Consider the following 19,065-nt stretch of genomic DNA (forward strand, 5'->3'; position numbering starts at 1 on the left):
ATAATGATTAATTCACATGGCTTTTTTGATATTAAAAATGTGACAGTTTTAACAAAGAAAATTGCCACTTATTGTTAGAAGAAACAGCCATCTGTCTTTCTTCTAGAAAACATTTGCATCCAACAAAGTTTTACTTGATAAGTCTTCTGAATAAACTTATTAAAGTTTGCAACTTCCTTTCAATATCTTTGTTTGTGTATATATATCTCTATCTCTATATCTGTATCTCTATCTCTATATCTCTATCTCTATATATCTCTGTCTGTCTGTCTGTCTGTCTGCCTACCTGCCTGCCTACCTGCCTACCTACCTACCTACCTACCTACCTACCTACCTATCTATCTATCTATCTATCTATCTATCTATCTATCTATCTATCTATCTATCTATCTATCTATCTATCTATCTATCTATCGCTGGTTCCCAAAACTGGTCATAACATGATATACCTTGGTCATACTCCCATGTTGTCCAAGTACTGTTTCTGTTTTCCTACAATAAAAACTGCAACTTCTACAAATTTCTTTAAAAGATTTCAAAACTAGTCTTCATCAAAGTTTGTAACAGTCTTTACATAAATAAGATAAAATATAAAGAGAGTATCTCAATACCCTCATATGTTAAAATACATTTTAAAGAAAAAAAATTACAAATAAAGAAATAATGTAGAAAAAGAAAAGCATGTTTGCCTGATACTATGGATAACAATAGATTTGAGAAACTGATTGATTAATTGATTATGCGCCATTAAGTTGATGTTGAACCTTAAGGACCATATAGATTTTTTTTATCCATGACAATTTGTGTCTAACTAGTCTTTCAGATCTTCCAAAAGTACAACCATTGCTACTGTAACTGACTATAACAGTCCATTCATCTTGCTGCTGATCATCCTCTTATCTTTCCTTTCTCAACATTAGAGCCTTTTCCAGAGAGCTGTGTCTTCACACAATGTAGAAATTATTATATAAATTAAAAAAAATAAAAACTGTTGTATAAACAAGAGGCCTCGTAGTTTGATTGTTGTAATGCATTCTACGTGAGACTTCTCTTGAAGACTACCTAGAAGCATAGCTGGTCCAGAAGGCAGTGACACAAGTGATGGACATGTTTTGACATGCCTGTGAAACGTATCTGATCCATGAGCTCTGCTGATCATGAGTTTCCTTCTGGGTGTGATTCAAAGTGTTGGTCATTAGCTATAAAGTCCTTCATGGCATAGGACAGTGATGGCGAACCTTTTAGAGACCGAGTGCCCAAACTGCAACCCCAAATCCACTTATGCATCGTCGGGTGCCGGGTGGGTGTGGCCCATTGGCTGGGCGTGGCCCATTGGCTGGGTGTGGCTGTGGTGGTAACGGCAGACTGGGTGGGACTAAAAAGTTCAATCAATCAATTCCAACTTTGCAAGAATTTTTTTTCCTACAAGAAGTTGAAATTGACTGATTGATTGAACCTTTTTTTTTTTTTTTTGCACACAGCAGCGGAGACCTAAAGTGAAAATGTTTTATAAAACCCAGCTGAAGGCCCAGGACTGGGGCGATGGCACGTGTGCCCACAGAAAGGGCTCTGAGTGCCGCCTCTGGCACCCGTGCCATAGGTTCGCCACCACTGGCATAGGACCTGGCTACTTTCTACTGCCTATCCCCCCCCCAGTATCTGTCCAGCTGTTTTGATCTAGCACAGTTTGTGTGCTCCAGGTTCTTTTGATTAAACAATGTCAGTTATCATGATCCCAGAAGCACGCCTTGTCAGTCATAGCATCTGTCCTCTGGAATGAGGTTTCCCCACAAGATTGGATGGCTCCCACCTTCCTGATATTTTAGCAGGCCTTGAAGACATGGCTCTTCAGCCAGGCCTTTGGCTAGAATGAACATGACTCTCTTTGGGAATAGGTGTGTTTTGTTGCTGCCTGGTCTTGCCATCTTTGTTTCTTCTTTTATCTCTCTGTTACCTTTATTGTGTTGCAGTTTTTCAGGTTTTTTGTGAACTGCCCATAGTCTTTGAAAGTTAAGAGATGTACAAATTGAATACAATTTAAAAATTAAAACTGGAAGAAAAATAATTTTTGGTCATCAGCATTTAGTACTATGTTTTACTGATTGGACGCTTCTAATCCAAAACAATATAGTAATGACTTAATTTTGGCATGGGTACTAAGGGGCTATAATGCTTATATTAATTGATTTGCTCTAATCGTGTTTTGAAATGTAAAGCTCGTTTTGATCAGTGAAAGGGCCAGTGGATACTTTTGGAGTTATGAGGGCATATCATGGATGTTCTCATAATGGATTTCTTTTGGGAAAGGTGATTTTCTTCTCAAAGGCTGCTCAGATAAATGGGTCCTATACTTTCCACATCCATAACAGCTAAATCACACATATAGACATAGGATAGGAAGCCCATACAGGATAAAGCCTCATGAATGCGGACAGCCAATGGTGGTTCCATTTTCCACTTTCTGCAGAAGGGCAATTATTTTTTATTTATATATGCTACTTATACAATCAAATGTATTTCACTTATTTAAAAGTCTTAGGATGCTTTAAAACACCAGTGAAGGTAAAAATAGAGGCAGTAAACAAAAAAGTAGACCCATGATCCACAAAATGATCAGATCAGTCTAGGGCCACCATCCATGCCAAAAAAACTAATTGAAACAGTATTATGTTTTTTACATCTTTATGTGGCCACTACCAAGAATGCCTATCTCTATGCCCCACTCCTTGCATCTCATGTGGGATGGGAACCTTAGCCCCTCTTAGAATGGACATATAGGTCAGCTAGATAGTCCTGTAAGTACATGAGTGCCAAGTCATATAGAGCTTTATAGGCTAAACCATCACCTTGACGCCTAACGGTAATCAACACAAACAACTAAAGTTTGGGTATTATACTGTTATTAACCCTATGAGCCATTCATCTGGAATTTTCCTACCAAGTCTTTCATTTTACATTTTGTACAGGATAGGACATAGAGGGATCCTTGATAAGTTTTTCAAATGTGAATAGAAAAGCTATTGTGAATAGAAAGGCTATTGTGTAATTACCATTACTGTGTCAATACTAGTAGTAATCATAATAAGTAGTAATAGTTCTTTTCTACTTTTTGTATATTAGCCTGAAAAGACATTTGTCTAAGACATTTGTCCTTGACCAGTAGTTTCTCAGAGTGATAAGCACTTTATGCAAGGAGATAGGAACCAATGAGCTGCAAAAGAATGTCTATTATTTTGGTTCCCTCAAAAGGAGATCTTGTAAACCTTCAGTAAATCTTAAAGCATTTCTAGTAATTTAGATTTATACTCCTAGTATTAGCATCAGATTTCTTTGCATCAGAGAACCCTAACAAGTCCAGTAGATTTTAATGGGTCTACTCAACAAATTATTAGGAGTGGATTATGCCATTATATTTTTTCTGCCAGGGTACAGAGTATTTTTTTTTCAGCTACTCCCCATTTTACTATTGTGTTGTCATATTACAGCAAACTGGCACCAATCTTTTAAACCGTTATATGTTTAAGTTGCTATCCTACCATTACTATCCAAGATGGTTACTTTTTGGTCAGCCTGTAATTTGTACTGCCCTTGGCTTAACTGTAAAAAGAAACACGTGCCATTAAATCCCTTATTAATACTGAATTTAATTTATATTAAACAGTTTGAGAAATTATGCTCTGAAGCTCCATCCTTTGGCTTTAAGTGGATATGTGTAAGATTAGTATTGTATACTCTTTGTGCATGTTGCTAACTGTTAAGCAGTGCATTAAAGAGAATTGGGTGTCTTTTTTTCCTTTCAGTGAATACCTGGTTGAAATGATTAACCTAATGGAGTTAGCCACTGATAGAAGGAATGACCGCTCTGCTCTTGAGTTCTAAATTTTGTTTAGGGAATGACATAGAATACATTTACCTATATATTCTACAGAATACTAGTACAGTATAAGAACCAAAATATTATAACTTGTGATATTGTAACAGCTCAGTTGATTGTAAGAATGATATTGTGTTACTGTGAATCTAATTGTAATATTATTGAAATATTAAGCTGCTGTTTTAAGTCTGTTCTCATCCTATTTTATATATGAGTTCACCCCCTCCCCTAAATTGTACTGAACCAAGCTCCTTATACACAATAGTTCCCAGTCATTTGTTAATGCTTTTCCTCCTACACAGAGTTCAATCATGCAGCAGTTGCAGCTCACAATTCATTGGTTACTAAGGAACAAGGGAACCTGATATGATCAGAGCTGCATATGGGGTTATTGTAGTATGTAATTTTAACCATCCAGGTAGAGTTTAAACTTGTGTATGCAGATACAGATTGAAAGGATCAGAAAGTAAAATCCTGCCCTGAATAGGCTTTTAAAAAAAATGGAGAAAAAGAGTTGGATGGAGACACCTCAATAGTTATAGAATAACATTTCAATATTTGAGAGGCATATTTGATTGTGCTTCTGACCTAGATAAAATGTGTGCAGGAAATAAAGGTAAGTCTCCTGCTTTGTTATTGTCTCATTGGTTGCCTCTTACTTCCTTGAGGCAATTCTGATTTCCACGGTGGACAAAAGGAAGAGAAAAATAAATAATCTAAACTTATTCTTTCAGTTTTGTGGTGATTTCATGCATGGTTTACTACAGTGCAGTGTTTTAATCAATAGTGTGATTAAGTGCCGCCACACTTGAACTGAAAACTATATCAAAATACACATGGACCAGAGTCAAAACAAAGTCCAGAAATAAACAGAATAATGAGATCATTGGCACTTTGGGGCTGCTCCAATCTGCTCGGTAATTCAGAATCCATATAGAATGGAGAAGTTTGTAAAGAAAAAGAAATTGCAATATTCAGTTGAGGAAAACGATACATTAATTACACTGACCCTGATTAAACTTTAAAATGTATGCCTTATTTTGGGTGATGGTGGCAACTGTGAACTCTATTACTGTTTACATCCAATGATATGTTGGGAAAAAAAGTATGCAGACGGGACTTGGGACTCTGTATATCATCAAGATAATTCTAAACACTGAACAGATTGGGATCTGTTATGGCGGGGAAAGCTGGCAAAAGAAAGATTGGATTTCTGAGCCAGATTGATCTGGGGGCTGCAGAGAAACACATTGCAGGAAAAAAATATCCCAAATCCTCTCTATGGGTGAGGCATTTGGGCAGCACTCAGAATGGGGATTACTCTTCCATTCTAGGCCCCTTCCCTTTCTTGCTCACGTGGTTCAGAATCACGCTCTTAATAAGGGCTGCAAAAGATTTTCTCCATATTGTAATTGTTTGACAATGTCTGTATTGATTTAGCTTACTTGTATGAGTCATGTACTGCAGTGTTCCCCAACCTTTCCAGCTTTGCGGACCAGCGGGAGGGAGAGAGAGAGGGAATGGTTATGTGAGAGTGGTGACAGGAAGTGTGCCTTTTGCACAAATGGAGCCACGTGCACACACCCACTGCTCATGCAAATGAAGCTGCATGTGTGCATGCACTCACCTGCTACTCCCGTGGCCCGGTTCTGAATGGGCCAGGGTCGAGTTGTGGAATGCAGCGTGGGGATTGGGGACCCCTGATCTACTGTATATACTACTAAAGTTCTTGTTGTCATGACCTTTACTTGGGTGAAACAGTGCATCATGGGGCAACAAATTTTGAACCAAGGTACCTCAAATAGACTTACAGAATGTGCCCAAAATCTGGGACTCATGATTCCCAAATGAATGAAATTTGGGGAAGTTGTGGCTGTTTTAGGCTATTGGCGGCAGCTTTACTGGGCTGCTGCTGCTGCTGCAGTAAAGTGATTTTCATTTATAACATTCCATGACAGTTTCCTAGCCAGTCTTTCAATCCCTCGCTCCCTCCTGCACCCAGTAGCAGCTAGTTACTTGGCTGCTGAGAAGGGAAGGGAGATTTCCAATCTTCCCTGCCAGATTCCCAAAAGGAAACTCAGTGGAGAAACCGGCAGGAAGTCAGAAGTCACTTCTGCTTTCACTGCTTTTTTGCTTACCATGGTCATTTTGTATCTCTGTTTAGGTAAAGGAATATCTCTAAAATGATGACCCAACAGCATGGGTTGTCTAGTCCTTACTATTATTTGGTTTTTTTTCCTTTTCCTTTTCCTTTTGCCTTTGAGTCAGTCTTGACTCCTGGTGTCTTCCTGAATAAGTCCCTGGAGTTTTCTTGACAAGGTTTTTCAGAAATGGTTTGCCATTGCCTGGTTCCTAGGGCTAAAAGAGAGTCACTGGACCAAGGTCACCCAGCTGGATTTGTGCCACAGGCAAGATAAGAGTTCACAGTTTCCTGGTTTCTAGCTTGATTCCTCAACCACTCCACCTAACTGGGTTTCTTTTCAGCTATAGCAATAAAATTGCTGGTTAGAGTTTAACTGATAGGATGTTCTGAGTTTCATAGTTTTCTTTTCCTTCATGTTAAAATTTTGATTTCCTCTTTTCTTTCCCTCCTTTTCTTATTCATTTCAGAGATGCTTGTAGAAGATTGTGGTCACAAGGAGATGATTCCTCATGAAGTCTCTGGATCCACAAAAGAAATCAAATGTGATTTTCCACTTAGCAGACTGAAATCAGAGCCAGCCAGGCAGTGAAGCCACAGAAGATAAGGGCAGGGGGCCGGTGAAAAATGAAATCCAACCAGGAGAGAAGCAATGAATGCCTGCCCCCCAAGAAGCGGGAAATCCCTGCTACCAGCCTGCCTTCTGAGGTGAAGCCATTATTTCTGGCCAGTGAAAATCACCGTGCAGATAATATAACATGGCTCTCAAGTACAACCAGCAGCCTCAGCAGCGGGCGGAATCGATCTGGAGGTATTTCAGTGGAGGCTGGTTCACAACAAGGAATAGGTTTACACAAGTCACTTTCTACAGGAATGGATTATTCCCCACCTAGTGCTCCTAGGTCTGTTCCAGCCTCTGCCACACTTTCCACAGTGTACCCCTCTGCCCTTTCACAGGCAGGAACACCTGTTTCGCCAGTGCAGTACACACACTTGCAGCATGCTTTCCAGTTTGTTGGGCCTCAGTATAGTGGACCATATGCCGGATTCATCCCTTCGCCACTAATTTCCCCAACAGCTAATTCTGCAACCACCACAGCAGCCTCCGCCACTGCTGTTGCAACCACTCCATCCCAGCGATCGCAGCTGGAGGCATATACTTCTTTGCTGGCCACCATGAGCAATCTTAGCCAACAAGGCCAAAAAGTGGAGCCGCATTTAATCAGGACACCTGGATTGATCACGGCAGGATCTCCTCCACCTATTCAGCAGAACCAGTATGTCCATATTTCCAGCTCTCAGAGTGCTGTTAGAAATGTCTCTCCTCCAGCCATCCCAGTCCATTTGCATCCTCACCAGACAGTGATTCCTCATGCATTTGCCCTTGGCCCTTCCTCCCAGGTAGTAGTGCAATATGCAGATTCCGGTGGCCATTTTGTTACTAGGGAGTCCACCAAGAAATCTGAGAGCAACAGATTGCAGGCTATGCAAGCAAAGGAAATACTGAATGGGGAAGTAGACAAGAGTAGGCGATACGGCATCTCACCCTCTTCTGAAGTCAATCTTATCAAATCAGGCAATAAACCATCTCCTCATCATTATGAGGCCAGACACGTGGTAGTCCACTCTGGTCCTACTGATTATATTGCACGTGATTCCTCTGCTGTCCGGCCCTCTGTTATGGTTGTTCCCAACAGCAGTACACCTACTGATATGGAGGTTCAGCAGTCCACCAATAGAGAAACACCTCCTTCAGCCATCAACGAAAAGGGAAGTTTGCATTTAGGAAAGACAGGCCACCGATCCTATGCTTTATCTCCACAACAGACTATTGGTCACGAAGGGATGAAGGCAGTTGCCACTTTATCCCCTCACACTGTCATTCAGACCACCCATAGTGCTTCAGAGCAGCTACCTGTTGGGTTGCCAGCTACAGCCTTTTACACTGGGACTCAACCACCTGTAATTAGCTATCTGAGCAGTCAACAGCAAGCCTTTGGCTATCCTGGAAATCTACCACAGCATCTGGTGATCCCTGGTACCCAACCTCTCTTAATACCAGTAGGAAGTGCAGATATTGACTCCTCAGGGGTACCACCTGCTATAGCCACTTCATCTCCCCAGCTAGCAGCAGTGCCTCATACGTTTGTCACAACCGCCATTCCAAAAAATGAGAATTTCAGTGCTGAGTCCTTAGTAAGCCAGCCAGCTTACCAGGCAGCTGTGGTCCAGGCCCAGATCCATCTCCCCCTGGTCCAACCGGTACCACCTTCAGCAACAGCTCCTGCTATATTGCCTCCTTATTTTATGAAAGGCTCTATAATTCAGTTGGCAAATGGAGAGCTGAAGAAGGTAGAAGACTTAAAAACAGAAGACTTTATACAGAGTGCAGAAATTAGCAGTGACCTGAAAATAGATTCCAGCACCGTGGAAAGAATTGACGACAGCCATAATCCAGGCATTGCTATGATACAGTTTGCAGTTGGAGAGCACCGAGCACAGGTAATCAACACGAGAGCTTGTGGCGGGGAGGGGGGAGAAGAAGTCTTTAGGAAAGTAGACATAATATCCTTATTATTCCTGCTCTTGATTCTTAGTCTCTTAGCCTCAGATTAATAGATTGGTGACTGGGTGCACAAATGGCCTTACACAAATTACACTAGTGACAGAGGAATCAATTGGATGAAATTATTGTTATGTAGCCGAAGATTACTGCAGTTTGGAACCTTACAGAAATATAAATATTATGTGACTTATCATGCTTAATAGACATTCTGCTTTTAATATTAAGTCCCAAAAGGATGATCATTTTCTTAGACTAATTAAAATATGTAGAGTTTAAACACACACAGTTTTTCTTAGCTAGGCATTAAACAGAATCACAAGAAGAAGAAGAAATCTCCCCCAAGGAATGGTGGATCATTGTTTTATGACAGGGGTCTTCAAACTTGGCCCTTCTATGACTTGTGGACTTCAACTCCCAGAATTCCTCAGCCAGGCATGCTGGCTGAGGAATTCTGGGAGTTGAAGTTCACAAGTCATAAAAGGGCCAAGTTTGAAGACCCCTGTTTTATGACGTTATACTTTGGTCAAATAAAAGCCAGTCTCATTGTTATTTCTTTTGCTCTTCAGTTAATTGAGCAATAAAGAACAGGGACCTGCGTTTCTCATTAGGGTTTATTAGTTTAACTTTAGTAGTTATCTTTAACTATTAACTCTAATAAATGAAGAAAAATTAATCAACTATAATTTTGTCTTGCTAAAAAACACAATGAAATTAAGCCAGAACAGCGTAATGAAAAGTAAAATAATCTGTATGGAAATTTGATTTGCAGTCTAGAATATTTTAAGATTTTACCTGTAGCAGTGTATTTGCTAATAGTTCCTCATGTTGGCATGTTAAATATGGGCTTTGGTAAGCACTTTCTGGTATCCATTCACAAATTCCTATCCCCCATTAATGAAATGTCAGCAGATGTTGTTTTCAAAATGTTTTTGGTCTGCTTTATAGTAGCAAGTATTGTTGAAAAATACAGCTGATTTCTCCAATCTCTTTTCTTGTAATCTTCCCATTACATCAGTAACATTTCAGAATGCAGTGGGTGGTTTGAATTTGAAAAGTTTAGAAAACTTGCAATCATTTCTTTGAAGCTACATTCCATTATTTAGAAGGATCTGCAGATTAATTAGCTTAGTTAGGTGTCATAGAAGCAGTGCAGGACTCCTAGGGACTGTGTGGATAAGCCCTTATTAACTGATCTATCTTTAGTAATAACTCATAACTCTTCTGTTCCAATAATCTTGTTAATACTATCCAACCATCTTACCCCATTGTCTTTTTCTTTTCCTTTGCTTAACTTCCCAACATGTTGTTGTTGTTGTTGTTGTTGTTATTATTATTATTATTATTATTCCATCATTCATTTGATAACATTTATGTATATTTTTTGCTTGGTAGTTATCACTTCAAGACACCAGACAGCCTTTATTTGAAACTGGAATAATTGATCTGTTCTTTCTGCAGTCCATGATACTCATAGTAATAATCTGTAGTCCTATAGTTCAAAGCATCTATCTTCGGTATCCTACACACACTCAATATCTAGCTTCAACAGTAATGCATTACCATTGGAAAGGCAATTGTTTTAACTGTTATAACCTTTACTGTTATTGAAACAGCTTTAACCTTCATAATTCTGTCAGAGTTTGCATTGTCTTTCTCTTTAAGATTATTCTCCAGTACATTGCTATAACACACTGTCCATTTTTATCCATTGTTGCACTAGATAAATCATACTAATACCTTCATTTCTTTGCCATCAGTTGTAAGTTCATTAAACATGCAAATTGAATTTCTACCTTCATAATATTTAATACAAACACAGGTTTTCCATTTTCCTTTTTTCTTTCATAATGACCTGTTATAAAGCTCTTTCCTTTTCTACCAAAATGGCGTCCTCTGCATATCTCAAAAGATTGATGTTTTAGCTTCCAACTTTGATTCCAACTGTTATCTCTTCCAACCCTGTTATTCCTATAATGGATTTGCTATATAAATTAAAGTGATATGGGCACAATTTGCTTCTTTGTCCCTATTCTGACTCACTTTGGTTCTTGAAATTCAGTTCTTAATAATTACTTTTTGTTCATAGTAAAGATCCCTCAGAAGAATAGTGTGGGTGTTCTGATACATCCTTTAGCCTTTAGGTTCCATATTCAAATATTATCCCTAAAGTCAAGGTATTTGCCAATCAGTGAAGGAAGGTAAATCTTCTTGGATTCTCTTGTTCTTATTTGTGTAATGATAACTAGCTTATAATATGTCAGTCTGCCTTTTCTGAAACCTCTTGTTTGATTTGAGAGTTTTCTTTCCGTATTTTTCTGAATAAAATATGTGACAAAACCTTACATGTGTGAGGTATTTGTTCATTTTCTTGCATTACCTTTCTTCAGTATAGGAACATCTACTAATTTTTTCCAGTTTTAGATCCTATAGCCTTGTTTTATATTTGATGACATAAGAGTTGTTTACTGTATAATTGTCTTTTCTCCTGCAATTTTAAACAGTTCAGTGGCTTTTACATCTGCACCAAATGGTTTCATACTTAAAACTGATGCATTGTTTCACATTCCTCACTTTTTAGAACTGGTTTCCAAGAATATTTTCTCTCCGCAAATGTTTCTGTAATTCTGTAATCATATTTGTAAAGAGATATCCTTTCTCCCATCAGCAGAGTTTTTACCCTAGCCCTAACACTTTCACCTCATTTGCATTTATTACTCTCTTCTGTTATTATTCATGATTATTACTATTTCAGATATATACTTTAAATATGTTATTTAAAGATCTATATTTTTTCATTTTCCTGTTGATGTTCTTGATTGTGATATCTTTCTTTGGCATTTCTTCCTGGCATTGGAAGTCTTGAGTTCAGTTGTCCTTCTTGTTTCCTAAAGCTTTCACCTGCCCTCCCAGGTTTCTCATGATAAGATGCCTGAAAGATGTTCTTGAATCATTTTTTTCCCGTTTGGGTTTTTACAATATCTCTTTCCATAACTCCTTCATTTCTATTTCATAAATGAATAAAATGTACCACAGCATGTTACATATGTTATGACTGTCTGGCATAACCATTTCCTTTAATTTTCTAAGTTTAAAGTATATATCTGTCACTAATAATTTGTGGTCTGCCCTGCAAGAGTTCTAGCTGACTGGATTGCATTTCTCCATCTTTTGTTTCGTATTGTGGAACTGATTTGATTCAGTGATGGGTATCTTGTGTGTCCATGTTTGAAATAGATGTTGTCAATAAGCAATCTTCCAGTTCTGCTAAGTCTGTACGTTTGCCTTTAAAGCAATTTTATGAGAATAGGCTATCTGGAGTTTTGCTGTTCCAGTGAACACACAAGACATAGCCAAGGTTATCTGTCTCATGCCACTGATATGGAAATAAAATAGGAATCAACAGTGGTTTCCTATGAAAAGGTTTGCTATAAGAAATGAACCTTTTTGGGGGAAAATGTTTTGCAAATGAAAGTTAAGGAACAAAAGCCTGGAATAAGATTTTATTCTTTCATTTGTTTAATCTATGTATCTGAAAGACATAGGTAAGGATGCTTCTGACTAAACATTGCCAAAATTAGAGAAAATATATCTGAACTACGATGACATACACAGTGAATGCAGGTATAGTATATATGTACAGGCAGCAGCTCACATAAGCAACATCACAGAATAGTATTTTCCTGGCTATAGTTCTTATGTGCAGTACCATGTTGTTACTAAAGAGTAGTGCAATTATGTCAATATTAGAGGCAAGCCAAAATCATAAATCTGGTAAAAAGATCAAATGTGTTGATAGGTAAGATGGACAATGGTGTATTTGGCCTGTAAGAGCATACTCTAGTCTGAGGTTCTGAAATAGAGGATATAGCTTGGGTACAGGTAGAAACTGGCAAGCAGAAATTTAAATGGAATAGTGTGGAAAATAGACTAGAGAGGTTTTTTATGAAAAGGTTGTATGTTTCAAAGGTGTGCAGTATGTGTGGGTGATTGCTGACTAACTCACAGATTTATGGTTGCCTTCTGATCTTCCTGGCTGAAATTTTCTGTCAGTCTTTTTTTTCACATCACCCCAAATAGGATCTTGTATCGTTAATAGAGGCAGAAGTGTCCCTGAATATGAAGAGGCAGTGACATAGAAAGTATGTTCCTACCTTTCATATTATTATTGAAAGTACAGGAATTCTCCTAGAAAACAGAGGAAGACTTTTCAATTTATTTATTTTTTATTTATTTATATTCCAATTTGTATCCCGCCCTTCTCCCGAAGGACTCAGGGCGGCTCACAACATTATTGGAATATGTGTGGGATCTACTGCTGTTTCATATAGTCGAAATGAAAAAATAGGAAAAAATTACCTGCAGGAAAATATGTATATGTAAAAAAAAATATCTGTGGTAGTCCATAATATAGTAGTTCATTTTGGCATCCTTAAGTCTTTCAATATTACCCTGAATTATCATAGTATGTTCCAGAAATAGGGAAGCAATGTTTTTGTATGGTGTTCTCTTGTTCACTGACAGTCTCACTACAGCTTCCCTTTCAGAGATTGAGAGTGCCATCATCTGGTAGAAGAAATGATGATGACCTCTCCTATTAAAGTGTCACTTTATGCAGAAGTCTAACAAAACGTAGCTGATATCATCACCTTAAAATACTTCACCAGCTGTGTTTCTCACAAGAGATGCTTCCAGAATTCAGAGACAGTCACGTAGAAATGTGAGTTTAATTTAGGTTTTCTGTAGACTCCAGGAGTTGGATGTTTTCCCAGATGAATCACGTTCTTCTGTCGTAGCAGCTACTCTTCTACTGAGGTTGTTGTTATTGTTTTTGAAATAAGTAAATAAAACCGCCTCACTAAATAGGCTTTAGCGTCTCTTACTTGGAGCGTACTTTAATATATTACCAGAACTTTGTTGCTAGATACAGTATTTGTGAATGGAAGTGACTGTGAGTTTAGAAGTATATCATATATAGTCCTGCAGCATGAACTCCTTATATAGCATATTGATTCCCTTATTCTTCTTCCTATGACCTGCCGTTGTGAGATAAGGTAGTGCTAAACTTCTTAAGGATTACTGAAATGGCACATCTGTGGTATTGCATTAAAAATGTAAGAACAGCTTTGAGAGGACAGAGCTAGTGTGCTTTTTTCTTAGTTTTCCTCTTGACATGTCATTGTTAGTCTTGACAATCTAAAGCAGAGGAATGTATGGGGAAGGGAAAGCAAACGAGTAATCAGAAAGGAAAAAAAATAGCTTGAATTCTAAGCACTATTTATTGGCTGAAATTAAGAGACATCACAGATCTGGTCATCTCTCCCTCCTTGAATTATAACATGGGGGGGGGTGGAGACAGAGAGAGGGAGGGAGGGAGAAGTGAATCATAAGGAAGCATTGTTGAATCAACATTCAATTCATAGGTTAGTAATCTATTGAGTGGAATGTGAGTAAGACAAAAAAACAGATTTAAAATGGAAGAAAAAATATTGCATTCTGTGTCTGAATGCATCCTGGAAATATTATGGTGATTTAGCCAGGCAGTTGATAAACACTGAAAAATCATTTTCTATACGAGTAAAATTCTACACTGTATAAAGCACTGTCTAATCAACAGATCAGACAACAAAACAGATACAGCATCAAAGCTAGCAGATGTAAGACAGTGTTTTATGGTTAGTTAAAGACAGTGGTGGGATTCAAATATGTGAACCACCGGTTCTGTGTGGATGCCACTTCCGGAAGTCCATTCTGGGCCTGGGCAACAAAAAATTAGCTACCAGTTCTGCCGAAGTGGTGCGAACCAGCTGAATCCCACCACTGGTTAAAGACTAATAAACTTATTATGGTTTCAACTTTGACTGACCAGCATCCACTATCAGATGCATGAATTGTGCTATTCTTAGTAGATAGAACTGCAAATATTATATAGTTCTAATATATCAATAATTTTATGAGAGATGCAGTTATTTTGTATTGAAAAGGATTTAACATGGGGCATCAGTTAGTATTGCTTGAAAAGACTCTGGTAATCCACTACTTCAGCAATCTAGATTTATTGGGATAACTGTTCGTAATTCCCAGTTTGGAGATCTTGCCTGGAAACTCAAGCTCAGATTTAAAAAGGTTGATGAGCTAGTTAGATCAGCTGTCCCCATTTTAATATAACTGTTCTAGGTTCCATACAATTTGACAATAAAGGGATTGGATAGCTAGAAGCAGACCTTGTTTTATTTCAGAGTCCTATAATAATTTGTGGTAAAAAAGTTTTAATCTTGTTAAATTATTTTCCACAAAAAGAACTGATAAAACTATTTGTAATTCAAATTGGAAGCAGATCATAATTTTGCTAAGTAGATTAACAATTTTTATTTTTCAGTTTCTTATTTATGATTCAGCTTCCACCCTATCAGATATGATTGTATCCAACCTTTGTTAAGACTAGTTACATTTTTGAAATTTAACTTTGAAATCAAAGTTGACTTCTCAGCAATAATTTGCTGATTGCTAACCCAACCCAAAATCTCTTCTGAATGCAGAATCCAGCCTCTAATCTTTTAGATAATTAAACCAGTATTTTTTTTATTAAAAGTTTTATAACATTTACAAAATAAACCCCTTCCCCTCCCCCAAAACCCCCCGCCCCCCGCTTCCCAGAGCTCTTCACAGGGTTACAAATATATTATTCATAATCTAAGTAACATTATCCAACTAAATAAGTAACCACCTAATCATATTTCTTGCTTTAAAAAATACTGGTTTTTAAAACCAGTATTTTTTAAAGCAAGAAATATGATTAGATTCCCCTAAGAGCTAAAGAACATGATTGGAGAACTCATTCATGGAAAGATATGTTGTGCAATATACATAATTAACATTCTCACTTGCAGATCCAACCTCTACTTAATCTGCCTTAGAAGATTTTGATCTTGTGGTTTTTAAAAGTGGTTTGTACATTCATTCATTCATTCATTTTGCTACTTCATCAGTTTGTGCAGTCCATCTGCAACAGTTGTTTTTATTTTACATTCATTGATCATGAACATTTTCCTTGCAACTTGGTTCCATGATAGTAATTTTCTGGTTGGTTGGGCTTCGCGTGTTCGTGTCCTTTTACATTGGTTTCCATTTTTTTGTAGGCAGGATTGTTTAGTCCAGTCTTTCCATCTTAATGCCTTTGAGATGTTATTTCAGTTCCTCTCCCATCGTTCTTGCAGCAACAAATTAGCACAAGCCCAGAAGGAAACTCTGGTCCTACACAAAAAGGCAACGGAAAGGCCAGAAGAAATCTATACAAGCCAAACTCCCAGAAGATCTCGGTGCCATGCAACATTGAGATTCATGATAATAAAGAAATAATAGTATTTGGAGCAGCTACAGAATATAGGCAAGACCATAGTATGGTGACTTTGGATGTATTCAGGATGTGGTTATTACCAATTTCGCTAGAATAAGTAAAGGCCTTCCACAACTTTCTGCTTTTTTACTTGATCTTCTACTGAATTGTTTTGCTTTACAGAAAGGTCTCTGTAGACAATCAGATCAGCTTCTTAGCAAAAGTAAAATCTGAAAAGGATTCACAAACTTTTCTTTAAGGTGAGGTCAGGTCAGTAAACCACGTTTGCAAAATATTCCCAGGAGAAAAACTTCCATGATAATATGTATATGTCATCCTGGCTCATGTGAAAACCATTATGCATACAAGATAGTCTTCACCTTACAACTGGTTGCTTAATGACCATCCAAAGTTACAATGGACTTTTAAAAAGCTATTTCTCGAAATTACGACACACACATTGCAGTCACATTATTGCATTTTGAGCATTTGGGAACTAGCTCGCATTTATGACTGGTTGCAGCATCCTACAGTCACATGACCACAATTTGCAAACCTTTTTGCTGATTTCTGGTGATTCTTGCCAGTTTGCAGCATTGGATATGCTGGATCTGTTTAATGAGCACATGATTTGCTTAATGGCAATAACAACTCATTTATGACCGTTGTAAAATCTGTGGTAAAATCAAATCAGTCATATAGTGCCTTGACTTAAAACTGCAAGACTGAAATTCCAGACTCCATTGTGGTCCTAAGTTAAGGGCTATTTATGTACACACACATGCAATGGCTTTTTGACAGATCATTGTATTGAAGGGATTTAATTGAACTGCTGATATTGAACATTCCAGATATAATATACCTGAACAGAAAGAATTGAAAAATCAAAGTTTCACCTGTACCACCAACACCTTTGAAGGATCTTTCCAGACGTATATAAGGAGAATTTACTGTTTTACTTCTCCTGCCAAGGCTGTGAAAATCTTGGAGTATTAACATTTTCTTAATCTGAATGCTATACATTTATTTTCTGGGAATGAGAACACATGTTCTCTGGAAATACATTTATCAGTCTTTGAAAATATACATGTAAAGAACGAGCAAATGAGCATATTAAAATTCATATCCGTGTTTTCTATTTTCTATCTACAGGTCAGTGTTGAAGTTTTGGTAGAATATCCCTTTTTTGTATTTGGACAAGGCTGGTCATCCTGTTGCCCTGAGAGAACAAGCCAGCTCTTTGATTTGCCGTGTTCCAAACTCTCTGTTGGTGATGTCTGCATATCACTTACGCTCAAGAATCTGAAGAATGGCTCAATTAAAAAGGGCCAGTCCATGGACTCAGCTAGCATCTTGTTGAAGCACTCTAAAAATGACAGTCTAGTTGGCAGTAGACATAGGTATGTGGAGCAGGAAAATGGGATTGATCAAGGCGGTGCAAAGATGACATCTGAAAACGGCGAACTGAAGTTTCCAAACAAAATAGGATTACCTGCAGCATCTCTACTCACCAAATCAGAATCCAGCAAGCCCACAGCAACTCGGAAGAGGAGGTGGTCAGCCCCTGAAACACGGAAACTAGAGAAGTCTGAAGAGGAGCCACCGTTGACTCTTCCCAAGCCCTCTTTTATTCCTCAGGAGGTTAAGATTTGCATTGAAGGGCGATCCAATGTAGGCAAGTGAAGTCTATTAGGAAAAAAAAATTAGAATATCCCTTGTCATTTTTATCCAGATTACTGTACTGTAGGCTAAATAACCGAGTATTTACATGTTATCATCTTATTTTAGGTTTATGTTTATAACGTTGTTATAGTTGCAGTTAGTATTATGCAGGAGACAGGTGCATACTTCCCCCACCTAGGTGTTCATTGGTGATTATTTTTATCAAGAGCTACAAAAAAAGGGCAGTATCTGCTTGACACGTGAACACACACCCTTTGTGGAAGCAAATGTTGACATGGCACCTGTTTTCCAACACTTCGAACAGAATATTAGTCTGGCAAGAAAACTCTAGGAAAGACAAACACTATTGCCTGATTCAAGAGTAGAATTGAGAGTTCCACAGCAATGTGATTTGATGGTTCTCTCAACAAATTTCTGATGACGTGTAGTCCAGGGGCAATAATGGAGAACCGAGCACTCTTTGAGACTCTTTGCACAATAAAGTGATTTTTCTTTTAATTTTCTGATTTTTTTTTGTCTTGTATTTTCCATTCCCCCAATCCAAACCCATACTGTGTCCCAGAGTGGGGGATCTAACTGCACTATTTTTATTAATATTATTGTTGTTGTTATTATTGCTCTTCTCAGAGACTGCCACATAAGAGATTTCATCTCCACTTGCTAGCACAATGGCATAGCAGGAGCGTAGCAGCTGATTCTTGCTTTGCTAAAAATGGTAATTTGCTTAAAGTGTGATAATGTTGGTGTCAATATAGTACGTTACAAATTGTGGATATCGTAACTTGTATACAGCATGTTGCCGCTAACATTTGCTTCCACAAAGTAACTATGTACTTTCCTTTGGGAAAGTGAACATAAAATTGTTTGCAGTTAGGTTGCATTTTTTTTTTAAAAAAAAAACCTCTAGTACTGTTTTTTAAAATTCTGTACTAGGACTAGTGCCACTTTTTACAAATTTCAGTGTGATAACGAGGAAATGGGAGAACATAGAATGTCTTTGAGCACTTATAATGATAATCAGAGTTTCCATGCTGAGGATCCTGGCTTAACACTCAGCAAATCCTGTATTTTGCTTTATTCTCTTTTGGGTTGGGGCGGGGGGGGGGGGGGGGAAAGAGAATATTGACATTTTCAACACTGTTAACTAAGTAGGTTTTTTTCACAAGCAAGAATGCTGAAAATTTTCATGTGGTATCAAAGGGATGAATGTGAATTATGAACTCGTATGTGACAGTCGTTGTCCACAAGAACTACTTAATAGGAGGCACTTTTAAAACTTTTATGCTTGTGGAAAAGTTAAAGGTATATGCAAGCTGACAAAATAATAAAAGAATAAGAAAGACTATAAGGGAATAAGAAGAAGAAAAAACATTGTCCAGTGTTTTTGAAAAAGATGGACTTTAAAGAATCTTGCAATTTGCACATCTTGAGTTTATCATTTGTGTGGTATTCTTGCAGTTTTTAATTTT

General features: G+C 37.8%; 1 protein-coding gene across 1 annotated transcript; it reads left to right on the plus strand.

Annotated features, from left to right (window-relative positions):
- The first annotated feature begins 6,492 nt into the window (after positions 1-6,492).
- Positions 6,493-18,071, plus strand: ATXN1 (ataxin 1). The gene is made up of 2 exons (XM_015814684.1): positions 6,493-8,516; positions 17,066-18,071. The coding sequence occupies exons 1-2, from the start codon at positions 6,642-6,644 to the stop codon at positions 17,594-17,596; spliced, it is 2,406 nt and encodes an 801-aa protein (XP_015670170.1). The 5' UTR covers positions 6,493-6,641; the 3' UTR covers positions 17,597-18,071.
- The last annotated feature ends 994 nt before the right edge of the window (positions 18,072-19,065 follow it).

Source organism: Protobothrops mucrosquamatus, unplaced genomic scaffold, assembly GCF_001527695.2.
Source record: "Protobothrops mucrosquamatus isolate PMUCROS unplaced genomic scaffold, P.Mucros_1.0 scaffold276, whole genome shotgun sequence".
Lineage (NCBI taxonomy): Eukaryota > Metazoa > Chordata > Lepidosauria > Squamata > Viperidae > Protobothrops > Protobothrops mucrosquamatus.

Excerpts from the sequence above, each read along its gene's own strand:
- ATXN1 (XM_015814684.1), top strand. The coding sequence starts at position 6,642 with ATGAAATCCAACCAGGAGAGAAGCAATGAATGCCTGCCCCCCAAGAAG. Across the intron at positions 8,517-17,065 it reads TTGGAGAGCACCGAGCACAG|GTCAGTGTTGAAGTTTTGGT; the intron begins GTAATCAACACG and ends TTCTATCTACAG.